This window comes from Falco punctatus (genome assembly GCF_963210335.1).
Source record: "Falco punctatus genome assembly, chromosome: 4".
Lineage (NCBI taxonomy): Eukaryota > Metazoa > Chordata > Aves > Falconiformes > Falconidae > Falco > Falco punctatus.
Window position 1 is genome coordinate 22,010,749 of NC_137583.1, and position 19,202 is coordinate 22,029,950.

Genomic DNA, 19,202 nt, shown 5'->3' on the forward strand with positions numbered 1-19,202 from the left:
GAAGGGAGGGGAGATTTGGGACAGAAACATTACAGTCCTTAAACCTGAGTTTTAAATCTGAGAGCCTTCAGCATGGGGCTGAAAAGCGGCGCTCATCCTCATCCTCCCCCAGACTTTGTGCCCCACAAAGGTGGATGGTATCAACAGGCCAAGTTCAAGAAGGCCTGGGGTGGCTGGAAACTGAGCTGCAGGGCTCTGAAGAGCTGTGGCATGAGTTTTTATGCCCTTTTTCAGTTAGAAGAACTAACCCCACCTGCACAGCCATCTCCTGCTGGCACCCACAGCCGTGCGGTGCTGCTTCCCGAGCCACAGGCGGGTAGGCTGATATCTTCTAGAGGGACACAGGCACTGCACAGGCGAAGCAGGAATTGTGCATATTTGTCTCCTTAGCAAAACTTTGCTCTGTGGTTATAGGGAGTTTTCTGTTTTGCTGCAAGAAGACTGCAGCATGAACACCTTGTGTGGAGATGCAGCACTGGTGGTGGCTGGTGTAAGCAACGAGAAGGACCTTGTGGTAGTTTGTTCAGGTGATTCAGGGGAAAGTTCTGGTCTGGGTATGTCTACTGATGGTACAAAAACACTACAGAAAGGTGCTGGTGTTATTTCCAGTTTGGGTTCAGTGTGTGGGAAAGAGCATCTTACAGTGACCGGGAGGTAAGCGTGTTTCTGGTGCCCAGAAAGGCAGAAAACTGAAGGGTAATTATTTCTCTCAATCATTTGGATGAGAGATCACTTCCTACATGACCACCATCTATGACCTGCTCTATTCCAGCTAGAAAATGATCTTAATTGTAGCCAGATGCACAATAGGTCTAAATTGATACTGTTATGATTTTGTAACTAAGCTGGGCTGGAGTCATGCCGGTTGTTGTTTTCTGGTTTGCATAGGAAGTATTTAATGGAAAATCAAAGTAAGTCCAGTTAATTCAGGCTGAGACCCTTGTTCTGCAGGAATTAATCTCTTCAATGGCAATATTTTCTTTTCCTTTTCCTTCTTCCTTCCTCCTAAGTTTAGAAATGAGGATGGGTTTTAAAAGGCGCAACTGCAAAGTTAATGTGCGCCGCATTTCTGTCAGCCAACTGCGTGTCTGCTGGTGTAATGGAAGCTGTTCAGTCTCCAGCAGCCACTGCACAATTACCACAGCTAGCTCCTGTTCCAGCTCTGGGCAGATGGAGGTTCATAAGAGAATATCAGATATCACTGGGAAGTAGCTGCATGTCAGAGAAGGGCTGTGTTTCATGGGCAGCTTCCATCCCCGGGGTCCAAGGCCGTGTTTGCAAAGCAAAGCTGTAGAGATCAGTTCTTTCCAATATCCCGATATGCCACTGCTGGGATGTAACATTGCTAGTATTCAATGTTGTAGTGTAACAATAAAAAACGTTCAGGTTTGACGAGAAAAGTAATACATCTCATTGAAAGAACGAGTGGCATTAAGATAGAGAAAATGCAATTACTGGTTTTAGAATTTGATTAGGACAGCCAACCTAACTTCATCATCCTTGCAAAAAGTGCCGGGAGACATTAATGACCAACACTGAAGTGTAGGACTATCTGGGGGAAAAGAAATATACTTTTATATTATTACTATTTTTTACTTTAGTTTCTGATCTGCATTGAAAATGAAGTCTTAAAATTTAAGAAAGCAAAACTGTTCAATCTGTGAACAGCTGTTGCTCTGATGATGAGGGTATTCACTGGAATAATAGAAGCCTAGAAAAAAATACCCTGGCTGGTGCCTGAGCACAGAACTTAGGCTGTCCTCCTGGGTGTCGGAGACACAGGCTCGAGAATTTTTGCCTGATGGGGAAGATTTCCCAAGTGTCTGAGGAGGGAGCAACACCAGTGTTTGCTCTCTTTGGAGGTGGCTCAAGTGGCAAGGCTCAGAGCCCCCCTTGGCTGAAGAGATTTGATAAAAGAAAATTAGTAAATTAGGAGGGAATTATTTTCTGTCCACTGTTGGTCATCTTGGCCTTAAAAATTGTGGATTTTACAAAAAGATGTTGATCTGCGTCCAGACCTTTATCCTTTCAACAGCAGTTCGCTCTAATACTTTGCTACTTGGAAACATCCACATTTAAAGAGCTGGCAGCTAAAAGTGAAATTATGTTGGCCTACATGCATTAGTTGAGGGTTTCTATTTTTTCTTTTTTTTTTGTTCTTAATGATGCCAAATAAAGAGCTTCCTACTGTTCATATGCTGTAAGAAATTCATCCTGAAAATGAGTCCAAATGATTAACAAGTATTTTCAGCATCACAAAATGGGCTGCGTACAGCTTGCACAGAGCAATTTGGGCATTGCCATGTTTTGTCCCGATTTTTAGCTTAATGTGACTTGGAGATTCAGCATATGAATCCAGGCTTCCCCCCCCCGGTTCCCCAAGATGAAAATGAAATGTGTGTTTCTTGCAGCCTGCTTTCGGCGGGGAGTCGCTGTTTTGTCAGGTCAGTGCATTCTGGTGTTACATTTTGTTAAGCAGCATAATGATGTGATGGCCTCCTATGATGAAGTGCATGCTGAGTGCTGGAAATTTGGAAAATAAATGTTCATCTGGAGCTTGGGAAGTCCCTGGACTGAAAACCAGAATAAATGCAAATCAAACATTTGCTTCTGTCATATTTTCTGCTCTTGGAGCAGTAGATGCTCGAGTGCCTGGGGCCAGTCCTGCCATCTTTATGGTGCCTTGTCTGTTAGAAGGTTTAAGTTCTTTTCCCCTTTTTGGGGGGTTATTTTTGGGGTTGTTCTTTTGGGTTTTTTTCTGCCTTCCCCATTTGTTCATTTACATGCACTAAATCAGTGTAAGAACTAGAAGCAGCCTACCTATGTTGTTAACATTTTTCTGAGATAATTACCCTGTGCGGGAAGGGTTTTCCCTCATTATTTCCACTCCTTTTTTTAATCAAAAGCCCTAATGATTGTCATGTCAACCATTCTACATGTGAAGCTCCATGGGAAAAATAAGATAAGAGTAAACATGACAATGGGAACATGGCATTCAGGGACCGTGTAGCAGCTCGGGGAGTGGCTGAAGGTATTTAAGTGGACAAAAGAGAACAGTTGAAGATCCTAAAAGTATGTGCATGGCTAAAATTCGGCTTTGGTTTTGTTGCAAGGCCTGAGGGTCCCCGCTGCAGCTGGTGGCCGTTGTCTGGGCAGTCCCCAGTAACTGAAGCCAAATAACGGGTTTGGAAATGGGAGAAACACCAGAAGGTTTTCATGACTTTTTTGATGAGACTAGATAAGGTACCTCAGTATGTCTTAGGATGAGCTCTGTAATTTGGATGCCCTAAACCAATCCTTACTGCTTTACATTTGTGAAGCCCTGCTGGATCAATGCTGTCTGCTGCTGCTCTTCAGAAGAGGGAAGAGCTGTAGAGGTGATGGATTGGCGGGGGGTTACAGCCAAAACAAGTGAACAAAAAAAAAAAAAAAGGAAAAGAAACAACCTTTGTTTTGTCCAAAGTCTTTGATTCCAGTGTATCTTTAAGCCTTTTTATTGCATTTAGATATATTTAGAAACCATGAAGCATTTAAAAATGTAAACTGGAGTGTTCAATGTAAGCTGTCGGTGAAGACCTTTTCCTTTTGAGAGGAGCTTTGCAGGGGAAAACAGGTTAGCTTTTCTGGTTTGCTTTTTTTTCAGTATTGTTAATCAAATTTGCCAAGATACATTTTATTTGTTAAGATAAACTTAATTGAAACAGGCAAACAAAAAGCCCTAAAAACTAAAGCAAACACTGGCTTGTGTTTCTCAGGGCTCTGAATATAAGTTGTGTTCCAGAGGGGATATGCCTGGGAAGTATTTGGAGGTCGCTGTCCTTTTAACTTTATCTCCAAATTTGAAGACCAAAATATTCCTTTGTGCTAAATAGTTTTGTTCATTTAAGTTTGTGGGAACAGAGTTGTTTAACTGCCACTTCTGCTAGATTTATTTGATAGTCAGGCCAGGGTTAGTTAATATTTTAACAACTGCAGTTTTCAAATGCCTTCTAACATCCCCAGCATGTCATTGTGAGTCTGGAGATTAAAAAACCACTGTCTTGGAAGAGCGTGCACGCTTCACCTGCCGGGCTGGTAGCACACCCATGAGCACGCAGAGCAAGCGAGTCCCGAGTCTGTAAATCCTTCCCCCTCCATTCCTTGGGAAGATAAATGAACTTGGCTTTGAGGATTTCCTTCGTGCCACCCCCCCGCCCCCGATGTTCTCTCAGTTCATCTTTAGGAAGATCTATATACATGATGTTCTCATGACATTTGCCTTCCTGCCCTCATGGGAAAACCCTGAAGATGTAGAGATTGCGATTTCCAAGTGCTGTGAAACTGTTGAATATACACAGAGAACTGGTGATAACGATCTCTCAATTACTTGATTATTTAAATTTCATGTTCCCTTTGCATCCCCAGAGGTATATTTTATTCTGAAATATCTCTGTCCATAGCCCACACCACTGCTCACCACATCTGTGGCATATTTATTCTCACTCCTGATTTATCTCAATAATCTGTGCAAGAAATAAATGAGCTGATGGCTTTTTTAGATAGTAACGTGCTTAGATATGCAGATGGAAACCTGGCTACATTTCTACAAGATGCGTCATCTCGTGCCCACTTGGTTGGGGCCTCTAACAAAGTTCCTGATGACCCAGGAACTGAACCTTCCCGACATGATTTCTACTCCTGAACTTCAGTTTTTCCGGACACCTTGTGCCTCTGCTCCTTGCTGTGAAGTCACGCTACCTCCCTGAGCATTTGGGAACTGCTTCTCTTTGACTGAGCAGAGGCAGGAGTTAAAGGAAAATGAGATTGCTGTCTGTCTCTAGTGCCCATGTTCTCAATCCACTTGTAAAATTCCATCTTCCCAAGGAGGAGGAGATTCATTAAAGCTTAGTTCAAATAACTCTTTCCCATCTGATGCCATTACCTGTTGGAAACACAGCCGTGGAGTCTATGCCTGTGAGCTGAAATGTTGACAGAGAATTATTCTCCCATCTTTTCACATAATGGATGTGTTCAGGTTCTCTCCTCTCTTGCCTTTTTTTTTTTTTTCTTTTTTTTTCACCCTCTGGTAGCTAGGAGAACTTTTAGTTCTGTTGCACAGCTTAATCAAGTAGAACTAACTAAATTTTAACATTTGACAGAAGAGATGGCAATTCTGATTTCATCTCAATCTCAGCCTTTCATGCTGTATGGTAGGTAGTGAAGTGTAGACACCAGACATGTTTTCAGAAAGCACTTTACTGATTACAGTGGTGCTGAGACCACTTCGTGCTCTGCAGAAAAATGATTAGTGCGTGCTTACTCGTCTGGTCAGTTTTTCCCTCTCCTTTTATTATTATTATTTTTTTTAAAGCAATGATGGGCACTTCATGGGCTGGAAACAGTGCAGATGTTTTGCCTGTAAGAATGGCTGATGGCCTTTATTACATGATGAATGGTTTGAGGGGTTTGTCTCGTAAATAATCTGTCACACACATCACATCGTGTATCGTCTTGTGCTTGTACAGCCCCCGCTGCATAGTGCAAGGAGGAAGGGGAGAAAAATTGGGAAAACTTCAGAGCAGTGCAGAAGGGAAAAGGCATTTATCAGGCATTTTGGTACCATCAGAGGATCAGCACATGGGGCTTCCACCCCCCGAGCAGTGCTGCTTGGCAGGGAGTGCTTTGGAATGGTTTTCTTCAGTTGTTGTCAAGTATTTGTGCCCTTTTACTCCCCATCCTACAGCACCAACCTCATGGTTGTTTCGCTCTCTCCTTTGAAAACTGTCACACTGCCTTTTTATTTGTCACGTATGAAGAATTAATACATTATTAATGAATGTTTAGAGCCGTTGTAGTAACAATGGGAACAAATGTTTTTAATGTTCTCCATTGGTGTGCTTACAGTCAACATTAAACAAAGTTTATGTTAAAACTTTGCAAAACAGTCAACCTTGAAAGAGGTAAGGGAAAGGGAAGAAATTACTCTAGAAATAGCATGTAGCTAAGGAGGCCAAGGATGTTTCCACCTAGTATCTGCCTAAAAGCAGGGGATTATTTCATTCTACCCAGGCAGCATCAGCCCGTTCTGCCTGCTCTGCAACATTTATGCTGTTGCGTAAATGCATCTGGCATTTCTGCTGGCTGACCAATTCAGAATGGCTTTGGGCAAGAGCCTTGAAGCACATGTTCCCCTAAGTGTTAAATCAGCTTCTCAGTTCCAGATCTTTTTCTTGTGGTGTGTTCCCATTAATATAAAATCTTCAGAGAAATGGAAAGCCGAATCCTACAAGTGATGTTACTTTCTGTATTTGTCAGGATGAGAACACTTCTCCTGCCATGTTTCTTACGTAGCAGGTAACCTGGAACAATATATGTCCCTGCTCCTCTTCAATACAGTAACCTTAATATTCAGCCTTTATCTTCCTGCAGTTTCTTCCAGTGTGGTATGCCAGAGCTTTTTTAAAATGTCCTTCTTGCACCACCACCCACGTGCCCAGGACTGGGCAGTTGCCTCTTGCAAGCAGATCGCCGAAGTGCTGATCTACCACTGCCTTCTCTTTATTGAGGCATTAATAGTTTCTCCTCTTTCTCTCCTACCTTAATGTCTTCATAAGCCTTTGCTGCTTGGTCAGATTTGGTTCCAATTAGTGAGAAGCTAATTTAGAGAGGAGTGTCTCACAGATGGGTGGGCAACATGATTGCAGAAGTTCCATTTCTCTAGGAAACGAAGCAAAAAATCTGCTAAGCTGGTTGCAAGTTAGTTCAACTATTTGTCCAAATGCTGCAAGGTCATTGAGCAGCCTTTCGTAGGTTGCTCTGAAAGTTGGAGTGAAAATACGAGCAGGTAAACTGTCCCTTGGGGCTGGGAAGGAAAAAGAAGAGTGAGTCAGGGAAATATTTTGCATTAGCACTAGTCAGCGATGCTTTTGATATACTTGAATGTGGCAATGGTTGTAGGGTCAGTGTTGGCAAATGTGGTACCAGGAGGTAGTGCACACCTCTCTGGTTCACGGGGCAGGGGTTAAACTGTGTTGTGCACGGACAGTCCTGCTTGCAGGAGGTGGGGAATGGCAGAGGCAAGGCTTGATTTCCAAACAAACGGGAAAATGCCACAGGAGGGTGGTGCTCCCCACAAGCTGGGGCTCAGCAGCTCACAGATGTCTGTCCTGGCATAGAAAAAGACGAGATTCAAATGGGATTTGACTAGGTATTGCTCATTGGAGAAGGAGGTAGTGTGCATATTGGAGATGTGGGAGATGGAGAAAACCGAGAGGAGAGCAGTGTAGCATCAAAAAGATCTGAATCTGGTATCAATTTTTCCTCTTAATAGTGACTGCCACTCACACGTCCCCGTACAGTAGTCAAATTCCCATGTCCAAAGAAGATCAACATTTTAAAAGCAGATTCCAGAGCATAAGCTGTGGAGAAAAAAAAGCTTTCAAGTGACTTATGTCAGGCCAAGAACCAGAAAATTATTTCCCTGAACCCACCAGTTCCTAGTGCTTTGCAGCATAACTCCGAGGTGAGGTCCCAGCTGATGGAGTGATGCTCCTGAAAGCCGCAACTGGATCTCAGCAGCATGACAGTATTTCTTCTTGACAGCCCCAGATTCACTCAAGGTGTCTCTTCCCATAGCTTCACAGAGAGCATGTGAGTCAGCCTTGGGGCTTCCTCCCCGGCGCTGTGAGCTGCAGGAGAGCGTAGATTTTTCTGCGTCTGGTTCCGTGTGTTGAAGATTATTGCAGTTCAGCAAAAATGGGTTTCATTAAACTTAAAAATCAGCCATATGAAACTCTCATTTAAACAAGAAGTGATTGAGAGTTGTAACTTCCACTTAAAGTGCATCTCCTATCATTTATTTTTTATACTATGCCACAGTCACTGTTTAAATTATTAAAAGCAAGAAGTAGAAAGCTTCTCAGGAGATAGAAATGGATTAGATTAAAATTAATCTGACATAATCCTTTCTCAAAAACTGCTGATTCAGTTTGTGCACACGTTTATCAACATATTTGCGGATAAAGGATAAGGATAAGTTCTTCCCTAATTTGGGAATGCTTCGACTTGATATCTCTGACAGCACAGAGAACATGCAGTGCTGTTTTAATAGAGAAATTTACGAAATTACAAATACTTCCAGTAACACAAATGCCAAGCTCATTTTAGATTTACACTAATTTCGGCACCTGAGTCAGTGCATGTGGTTTGCCTCATTTCAGCAGGGATGGGTTTGGTGAGCAAGAGTTGCAAAACAGCGTCACAGCCAAACCCAGACTTTGGCAAAGGTGTTCAGACCCAAGTTTTCAACTGACATATGTAATTTATCACCTTCAGTGCCGGCACCGCTCCAAGCTTCCCACCAAGCACCTACCGTTCAGTGTTGGTGCCCCAGCTGGGCTGTCACGGGCAGGCAGTGAGGACGCCTCGGTGTGTAATGCACACTGCCCTCCTGCATAGCTAGAAGGGGAGAGGCTCAACTCTCCAGTAAAAACCCTGGAAATACCAAAATAATAAGGAATGTGACATTAATGATTTTTTTTTTATTTATCAGTGACAGCTCTTGACATCTTTAAAAAGAAATCATCTGCAAGCTAGTCATGTGGTTTATTTCCCTGTTCAGTTGCAGTCACCACTAAATGAAGATTGAAATGATATTGAGAAGGGGGTAGAGGCAGCAGGAGCTGGCTAAAGATGAGTGAGATCTGTCGTTTGGCAGAATGCAGTCAATAGGCATTTACTGAATGTTGTAACATCTTGTGATCTCTTCATAAAATAAATTAGAGAGATGAGTCTAGCTCCCGAGCTCTGCTAAACCTGTTGCAGCCGCCCTAACCCTCCAAAGCCCGCTTTGGCTGGCCTCATCAGGCAAAGCTCTTGGAAGCCACCAGGGAGGATGATCTACTTTCAGTTTCCTTGAGATGTTTACAGCAGAAAGTGTGGTGTTGACACAAACACAGCATTGGTGTATCTCCACTTTTGCAATCAAATTTGGGTTTCCAGATCCCTGATTGTGTTATACTGCTTCGAGTCAGTAGTCCTGGCTGTGTGAGCTCTCCTTCCTGTGCGAGTGATATTTTGTTGTTCAAAAATAAATGGGGGTTATGATTTTGTCATTGTCTGTTGCCTGATACATGCAGAATGTCTAAATGTGCAATCATGGTGATGTTTAAGTTTTATGTCTAAAAGTGCAACCATGATGTTGTTTACAGCTGGTAGATAACAAAACATTTTTTATCTATCAAATATGCAAAGAGTATATTTTCCTGTGCACTACAGGCAAGTGCCACAGCATCACGTAGCAGTGCCTGTCCGTGCAGAGATCTTTCCTAAAAGACATACCACCTGCACTGCTTGGCCAGAAATTCCAGCCTTGGAGTTTATCATAATATTAATTCACTGCAGTAAGAAAATTCTCTGCAACCAACTTTCTTTTTTTAAAGGTTTGATCTAATCTCTTCCAGCTACAGTAAGAGGCTGATCAAAGGTAGTGAAAGCTGGTATTAAAGGATTAGCTAGGTCACATTGAAATACCTTTTAAAACAAGCCCAGGGACCTCTAGCTTTACTGAAGCATGTGCACACACACAAAAAAAAAAAAAATTTTTTTAGGCTAACTCTCTCCTACTTTAAACAGCAAACAAACTGATGGATTAAATCTGTGAGTCATTCCTTAAGGTGATATGTGTAGCACTTTACATAGAACAAGCTTGGGAAATGTAAGCACCGATTGAATCTCACACAGAAAAAATACAGCACAGAATTAAAACTCGGTGTAAGCACTGTTTATGCACTTGCCCAGCTTACAGTGTATTTATTCTCATTTGATGTTTGTCCCTAAGTGATTAGCAGCTTCAGTCCAGCCCCCTTGATCTTTTTTTTCTGGCCGACCTCTCCTCTGTGTCCTTTCAATTTGCTACTGACAGTATCTGCCACGGAGGTACTTTGTCTCAGGCTGTCAGGTGAAGGTGTTCCGTTGCAAGGCTGTTGATGCCACTCTGTGGACCATATCAAGCTATTACTCTTTTTTTGTACTAGAATTTTCTCATTGATATCAACTTCCCAACAGAGAGAGCATCATGCAGATCTATACGTTGCTCGGTGGGAAAAGCCGTGAATCATCTAGGTTTGAATCCATGTCACAGGAGACCCAAGCATGCATCTCCTGGCTTCCAGCAGTACGGTGTTGCATGACAAGTAGGGGTAACGGCTGTAGCAAATATATAGCTGTTGACTCACTTGTGAGCACTTTCTGCATTATTTCCCCATAAATCGGGGGCCATGGCTCCTTTATGTTACTCCTTTATGCTGGGGGGTGGGGGTGTTTCATTCCTGGATTTCCCATCTAATAATTTCCCAGGAACTTTCCTTAGCAGAAATAAGCTTCCAATTCATAATTCCCTTCAGTGGATCAGTATCTCTTGACAGGGCAAGTAACCCAACTTTTTGAGTGTCCGGAGCATCATTGTTGGCTGGTGCAGTTCACATTCGCATCTCCGTTGGGAAGGGGCATGGCTGGGGTCACTGACCCTTCCCACAGAGCCTGGTCCAGGAGCAGCTGGGTCACTGCTGGGTAGAGCCTGTCTCCAAAAATGTGAGTTTAAACCAGAGATGCATGAAAATAAGTGGCATCAAATCCAATACCTGGGCGAGGTTCACCAGTTTCAGTAAACACCCAACCTGGTTCCCCAAAGGTGTCATAAGCTCTTACGAAAAGTACAGGTTGGGTTGGGTTGTGGGTTTTCTTTTCAGGGAAGGCCAGGGTGAGCTTTAAATTTCTATAATGGCTTATGAAGTTTGTCAGACGCACACACAAAAAAGTTTCTTCCAAAACCTGCCAGCCTGTGTGCTAGATGGGTGCGGGTGTGGAATGGTGTCTTCTGCCCATTAGATGTTTATGAAATAGGTTTGTGTATTTAACTGTAGTAAATACAACAGCACAGGACTCCATCTCATAACTTTTTCCAGTCAGTCATAGATAAAGGTTGCTGTTGATTTTTTTCCCTGAGGGAACTTCCAAGTTAAAATTTCATCAAAATCCCCGATGGCACGGTGCAGTAGTCATTAATGTTCCCAGTGCCATGGCAGCCAGCATAGCTAGCCATCGACTGGGGCTGGAAGCTGTTTGCCAGAGATAAGCCAGGTCAATTGTGCACAGCCATCAAATATTTAACTATTTTAGAGATACAGAAAAATGGAGATGCAGCAGATACAGGTGACTATTGATTAGGCTTCAGGTAATGAAGACCTCTCACCTTTTTAATTACCCATATGTAAAGCTCTACATGCTGGGTGAGCATGGAGGCGACGGGCTGGGAAGCAACCACTGCTCTGCATGCATTGCAGGTTGCCGTGAGAGTGAGTTTGCACAGAATTTGGCTGATTTGTATGTTTTCCTCATTCTTACACGCTTCTGACTCATTAATGTACATACCATGTACATGTGCATCCAGCTTTTCATTATCATAAACCAGCACTAACAAACACAGGGGCACAGTTATGTTAACAAGAAAAATTATCTCCCCCCAAGTAGATAAGGGGCTGCTTGTGGTTACCATTAGTGCATGGTGGGGAGATGCCAGCGATGCAGCCTGTGGTGCGGTCCCATTTCCCCATGGGTGTCTGTTGTGCCCTGTACACAGTGTCAGAAGTTGTGCATTGTCATCACTGGAGGTTTGTAAGAAGAATTTTTAAATGTTATGGTTATGGTGCCTCGGGTTGGATAGATGACCTCTCAAAGTCTGTTTGTTGTGTTCCATGATTTCATGTCTTTATGACGATTCCCATCATTACCATATCACCACTGACAACAGTGAGTTGTGCCTCTTTCACACTGTTCCAAGTCAAATTCTACAAACAGATGCACTAATTCTAGCAAAGATGAAGGGCATGTGCTTTTTCCCTGTCCCATCTGGCAGGGACAGCTCATTTCTTTGGGTGCAAATGGTTGTCTGGCTGCTGAGTAACTGTGTCGTCCGGTTTAGCATAGTGAGGGTTCATCCAGAAATGTATTATTAACTTTAAGTTAATCTTGTTCATTATTCTTCTTATTAAAACCTGTGTTTGAGGCACAGAAGCTGTGGTGTGACGTAGCTGGGCGTCCTTGCGTGATGGAGAGGGCAGAGCACAAAGTCAAGAGGAGGATTACTGAGTGATGTTTGCATCCAGGTTAATTGCATTAAATTATTCTGCAATTATTTAAGAAGAGAAGATAAAAAATTGATCCAGTGTGCTTAGCAGGGCAATGAAATGGTCTGTAAGCCCACAAAAAATGTCTACAGTGCATAATTCATATAGCTTTACTATTAAAATAAAACTGTGAAAGAGAAAAATGGTCAAAACCTCCAGAAGCTGTCAGTGCTCTTGCCAGCAGAGGACTGGTACTGGGTGGAGAGGAGCCTCGGGGGTCTGGGTAGGGCCGTGTACACAGTACATTCTGCCAGGGATTTGTCTTTCCCTGAAAATCCTCTTTCCCAGTGCGCTCAGACAGCGTGTCGTGGTGCATCGGGCCTCCTTTCCAGCTCATGTTCTGTTAGTCGTGGGGCTACAGATATTGATTGCTTAATCAAATCACACTGAAATTTGAAATTATGAATATCCTCTACAAACAGTCAGCAAAATTGAGTAAGCAAAATGAGAGAGTACAGAATGAATTCACAGGACACTCATCAGATAATCAGTTATACTTTGTCATTGCCCCAGTTTACCGTAACCATCAAAACACCCTGTTAGTACCACTTAAGAGAAATTTGAACACGAAGGAATGCAAGCCATCGGGGGGGAGGGGGGAAGCAGCCTAGAAATTATTCACCAAAACCCAGTTCTTTATGAAAGTGTATCCAACATTGCCATTGACGGAGACGTTACCGGGCCAGGGGGCAGTCACAGAGGTGCACAGAGGGGGTGGTGAGGGGGTGTCAGCCACCTCTGCTGGGCTCTGCTGGGGCTTGTACCGCAGCCGTGGTCTGCTGGGGTGAAGCCTTGCGCCAGGCGGCTGAAGGTACAAGCGGTCAGGTTCTTCCCTCACTCCATCCAGGGCTGCTTTGTCCTATTTCTGAATAAGTGAAAATTATCTCTTGTCCACTGTGACTTGGTGGTGCGAATGGCTTTTACGAGCTGGTTGTGGGTGGGTACAGGCTGTGATTGGGGTTTTTGCGTGGCAAAATACTACAGTATCTGAATACATGAAATCAATGGCAGGTGTGAACGCTTGGCATTTCCTAGCCTGGCGTGCAGCAAGCGTGGGAAGGTGAAGACTGGCTGGGCTCGGGTGTGCGTCGGCTGCTGTAATTGCAGCAGGCACGGGCGGTAACACGCACAGAGCCTAAAACGTGTGCCTGCGCTGAGTCCCGTGAAAGCACAGCGCTAGGTCCAGTTCCTCTCAACCATGGATTGCGCTGCAATAGTGGAGGGAAGAGCTTCTCTGTGGGAAAAACTGTGACTTCGCTGTTGCTGGCTGTATCTGGAAGAGCCCATCTGTGACCAGGAAAGTAGAGGTATGGAGTAAAGCAGGCAGCAAAGCTTCGGCACTTCCCATGCTTAGGTACAAATGGTATTTGAAAAAATAAAGTGATCATAAAATTTCACAGAACTGCATGATCAAGGGAAGTGCAAACCTAATTCATGGAGCTGTACTCACCGTATCTGGATTTAAATTGTCATTGTTTAGAACATACCAGGATGAGCCTCACCTTTCATTTCAAAGTGTCTCAAAATTATGTACTGCTCTTCCAAAATGCTATACTGCTGCAATTATAGTTTGGGTTGCTTGGGACTGTTGTAAAGGGAGGATTTTCATAATTTCCTTAATTTTGTATTTGTTACCTGCCGTGCATAGTGAAGCCTAATTTTTGTGCATCAAAATTTACAGGAAATGCTGCAAATCTTTTGTTTCACACTGAAAATCAGTTCCCACCTGTCCAACTTGAGTGACATAGTAGGTGATAACACAGAAGTTATAGGAATCATTAAAGATTGGATTAATCTCTGTAACTTTCAGTAAAGCCCGTAAAAAATAATAGTGTATTCTACCACACTGTTCTTATTAAAAATGATAAATGATCCCCATTTTTTGGCTAATACTAATTTCAAAATTTAATTCTTCTATTCAGCTTTATGGTTACCATAATCTTGATGTTTTAATAGCTTTTCCCATAATAGCTACAGAGACCTTTTTAAGTGGCAGCCCTGACTTTATAGAAGAGACTTAATTTTTTTTTTTTTTTCAAGAAAAGAGTTTCTTGTACTAAAACGCAAAAAAACCAAATAGCACTCGTGTGACAAGACAGAAGACCAGAGAACATGATTTTGGCAAACCATATGTTCTAATTACAATAATTACTCATAGCAGAATTTCTGTCCAGCTTTTGGTAACCTTTTTTTTGCCACTTGCTATCATTTAGAGAAAGTTTAAAATCTACAGTGTCTTTAGCTTTGTTCCTTGTCTTGAGCAGTGTATTCTGGGGGCAGCACAGGAGAGACTCATGCTTTAATAGAGTTTATCATCAAAAATGCTTTAGAAAAATGACAAGATGTGAATGTCATCAGGAAAAGCAGACCCAGGAGGGCTGTGTGCTTTGCCGAAAGGAAAAAAAAAAAAAAAAAGAGTAATAAAAACCAAATCCAGACAAAAAAACCATGCAGCAAGGCGAAGTGATGCAACTTCTGCTCCTTCGTGTGTCATGTTCCCCAGGGCGAGGGAAGTTGCCGGGCTGTGCAAGAGTGTGTCTGCACTCTGATAATGAAATTGAAGAGGCATATCTTAAATGTCCTAAATCTACATTCAAGTAGCTTGAATAATTTATTTGCTTTTTAATTGCTAGAGTTGATGGCAACTGCTGGCTGCTCTAAATTTTGTTAAACCATGATATTTAGCCACGCAGTAGCGGCAGAGGCCTTGGGTTTGATTTGTAAATATTCATTGATATTTGTGTGTGATACAGAGTATGTGTGTGTGGTTAGTACACTTGGTCCTGAAACACAGAGGTAGCCTGAGCATCAAGGATCGCTGCAGTGCGTGGGGGCAGCAGTGGTGTGAGATCGCCTCTGAAAAGGCTAAAAGGAGCGAAGAAAAAGGCTTCTGGCTTCTTTTTTGGTATTGTTGCCACTCGTATTTAAGGAAAACAGCTTTGCAAATAGCAACTTGAGTAAAAGGTGGAGCTTCAAATCAAAACGGTTTGCCTGATGTTGCATAGATGGATGTTTGAGGCATATAGCCTGGCTGCCACGTGCTGCCTACTGCATTCTCCTGCCGATCACTAACCCAGGGGCATAAATACTAACGGTAAGTGTACCATCTTACCTCTGTGAGATTGAGCTTCTCCTAAAAGCCTCTGCTGCAGCAGCAGGGGAGGGAGCGTGGAGAAGAAGTTAATGGTCTGTGGGTGCGGCGTGGGCTTTCCTGCCATGTGCCTGATCGGGGAGTGATGCGCAGCTCGGCGTGCTTGGGCCCATCGCTTCCGCCGTCTGCCTTGGCCAAAGTCAAATCCAGCTTCTGCTAACACACCTGTCACCTCCGCTGCTCTTCACGAACGCAGGTTTTCCACAGGCTCCTGTGTGATGAGTGGGTGATGTTAATTAATTTAGGACACACTTCCTTGTCCCTGTTGTCTTTGCTCTGGACCATTAGAGCAAGTACCTAGCAACTTGTGACCTTGTGCATTCTTTTGGCAAAAAGAAAGCTACTTTCCTCCTTCTAGCGTCTGCCTGTGGTGGTGTGTGGGTATTTCAAGTACTTGAATGTGTGTAACCTGTCAGCATGGATTTGTGTAGATGAACATCTATGGGATAATGGTTTTAAACTGAGAGAGGGCAGATTTAGGTTAGATATTAGGAAGAAATTCTTCACTGTGAGGGTGGTGAGACACTGGCCCAGGCTGCCCAGAGCAGCTGCGGGTGCCCCATCCCTGGCAGTGCTCAGGCCAGGCTGGACGGGGCTGGGAGCAACCTGGACTGGTGGAGGGGCCCCTGCCCACAGCAGGGGACTGGAACTAGGTTGAGATCCCTTCCAACCCACACCATTCTATGATTCTAAAAAGGTTCTTCAGGTAGTCAGTAGAGCAAGAAGTGTTGGGGTTGAATATATTTTGTCTGGTGATGGCTCAAGCCAGGGTGCACAGACCTTAAGTAACTTCTCCATCTTCCTGTCCTTGCTGATAATCACTACAGAGGTGAAGATCTGCCACCCAAAACCCTTCATCTCATTCTGGTCTACCATGAGGATCCAGGCCGTCAGGGCAACGGAGGGAAGTACGGCATCATGGTGCGACGGGTGTTGCAGCGGTGGCCAGGCGGGTGCTCTGCTGGTGGCAAGGGGGCTGCTGGCCACCTCTGCTTGCCTTTACAGACAGCAGGCACGGGTCAGGAATCTTGGGATAACATCCTGTGTTTGGTAGACCTATCCTGAATGTGCTTTAAAGGGGAAATTAAAAGCATTGTAAATTAGGCAAAATTACATGAAAAAGGCCCCAAATTATAAAGGAGACGTTTGTAATAAATTTCTCAAGGATATAGAGTCTAATGTGTAATTAGAGAACCACAAATTGCCTGTTACTGCTCTTTCTTTGTATGGAAAGACTCCGTGTCTGTAACTTCAGCAAACGTTTCAATCGCGCAGTCACCAGGAGCCATCTCACGCTGTATTTTAAGTGTCTGTTTACACAGTTGTTACAAATTGGCTGTGGGATGTGAACTGTGTATCACTTCCAGAGCAATTAGCATGTGAAACCTTATCAAAAGAAATCCATCAAGTTTGAAAAGCCATAAATATTGCACTAGGATCTCTAAGGAAATCAAAGTAAGTTTGATACAGTATTTATTTACATGTTGCTACACAAGCAAATGCACTTATAGATGCTCCAGCCTGCATTATTCCCTGTGCTCTATATTCCATTAGTCCCATGCTATCTGAGAGAGACAGAATTATCCGGTTGTTTTAAATATTATATAACAATAATGGACTACTCCTAATACTAATTCTGTGTAATTCAGGCAGTTGTATTTTTCTGGACAAATATTTGTTGTAATGAAAGAAAGGGAGAGCTGTAACATCAGATCTTTTTTATGTTCCTTAGTTTTATGTAACTGGATTAACAGAGTTTCATGATGGCTTTTGGGGAGAGTTTGATGTTTTGCAGTCTAGGAATAGGTCTCCTTTCATGCCCTCTGCACTGGGTTCCTCTGTGTGGATCCCAGAACTTCACCATTTGGTGCTCTCCTTGATCTGATCTCTTTGCTCTTGACAACTGCGTACTATGTACAACTTTACGTTTGCCTTCTGCTCTCTTGTGACCTGCTTACCCAAGGTTTTCGACCTGGCTATCAGTTCAAATGACACGAATATTCAAGAGTTTTAACTAAAGTAGAGGGTAGTAAAAGCTACCACAATGATCATAAGGTTGTAAAGCTTGTCTTGAAAACGAAGGCAGAAGGGCTCTTGATGGCTCTCGCCGGTGAATAGGCAAGAACTCTTCTAAGCTAAAGGCATCATTAGCCCAGAAGCACATAGCTGTAGACTAGCAATGAAAATACTTAACCTGGAAATTAGAGGGTTCTTAGCAATTAAAGCAATACCAGCGTACAACAGAAAAGTAGGAGCCAAAAGCCTTGCTGCTTCTAGTGTATGTTTATGAATGGGACTGTGCAGTGTCCTGGGGAAGGATAGGGTGGGACAGGGATGGTTGGTCCAGAAAGACCTCCCAGTTCTGTGTTTTTCTGAGGGATGTGTGCTCACTTCACCATTCTGCAGTCAGCGCAAAATGTCATATTGCGGAGCTCAGGGGGGGCTTGGTGGAAACTTGCTGCGTGAAGATTCACTCAAATTTAGATGCCTCTGTGAGTTCCAGGGCAGTGATGTTTATTTGCCTATTCCTGGATGCTTCTGGAGGAACAAGATAATTGTTCACCAAGAGTAAATTAAAAAAAAAACCACAAACCTTAACTACTTGCAGAAAATAATAAGCCAGCTGAGAAGTGGTACCTTGTTTGCTCTTAGTATCCTCTTGACATCAGCATGAGGTTACTTATAATTAGATGCACATGTGTAAATATGATGATTAGATATTCCCACATAAACACAATTATCATATCTTCCTAAAAGTCTAAGCAGGCATTTTATAATCCTGTTGTTAAAAATAAATAAATAAAACCCAACAATCTGCATTCAGCTTCTTATATATGTAAACAGTGGAACATGAGGGCAGAATATATTTTCCAAAGTACCTAATGTAGTTGAGGTCAATTACAGTTATGACTCATTAGAGTATTAAAATAAGAATATGCTTTTTAGTATAATTAGTGTTCCCTTAGAAAACTACAGCGATCTTGTATTCACTTCAGTTCTTCAAGCATTTTCAGGGTGTTTGGGCATTAGTCTTAGGCAAACATAATAGGGTTATATTGCATTAACCTCACTTACAAACTCTGCAACTACTTGCGGCATCTGATTTTTTTATTGCTCAAATAACTTCCAAAGATGTCTTATAAAACACAGAGTACTGTCTTATTAGTCATATAGAAGATTACAGCTGGTTAATTTAGTGTTCAGGTTTTTGCTGATTCAGAAATTCCAAGTGAAGAAAATGTACAGCATGTGATAACATGGCTCGGCAGATCCTTCTTCGAATTGTCTTTAAAAGAAAAAAAAAACGGTAAGAAAGAATAAAAGAAAAGTCATGAGTCAGGCTGAAATATTCATGACAAAAAGGTGAGATTCTTGTAAAATGCATTGCATTGTGGGTTGGAAGAACTTGGAGGAGCAACAAGAATATTAGATCCATGTGCAGGCTCAGGAAGTGTCACCATTGGAAATGTATACTTGTAGCCATGAAGATGAGACCTTGCAAAACGTTAGCCTTTTTATCTTTTCGTGGCTTGTAATAAATCCAATTTCCCTAACTGAAGGGGACAGGGAAAAAAACATTTTCAGGGCTTTACCTTGGGATGGAGCCCAGCATCAGTCTGTGCCCCGTGAGAACGTACACCCTGTCACTAACGCTGGTGGTACCTGTGCTTCCAGAGCTCACCTACGCGTGGATCTTCAACGAGTACCCGACCTTCGTACACCAGGACAACCGCCGCTTCGTTTCGCAGGAGACTGGGAATTTGTACATTGCAAAGGTGGAAGCTTCGGACGTGGGCAACTACACGTGTGTGGTGACGAACACGGTGACCAACAGCAGGGTCCTGGGTCCCCCCACCCCACTCATCCTCCGGAACGATGGTAGGACT

General features: G+C 43.1%; 1 protein-coding gene across 4 annotated transcripts in view; it reads left to right on the forward strand.

The window, feature by feature from the left end:
• LOC308062775 (contactin-4) overlaps positions 1–19,202 on the forward strand; it is a 357,825-nt gene that overhangs the window by 252,403 nt on the left and 86,220 nt on the right. For all 4 annotated transcript variants that reach the window (XM_080384699.1, XM_080384697.1, XM_080384696.1 and 1 more), the window contains one exon: positions 18,991–19,194. In XM_080384699.1, coding sequence (XP_080240825.1) covers positions 18,991–19,194 — 204 coding nt within the window. The remainder of the gene's footprint in view (positions 1–18,990; positions 19,195–19,202) is intronic.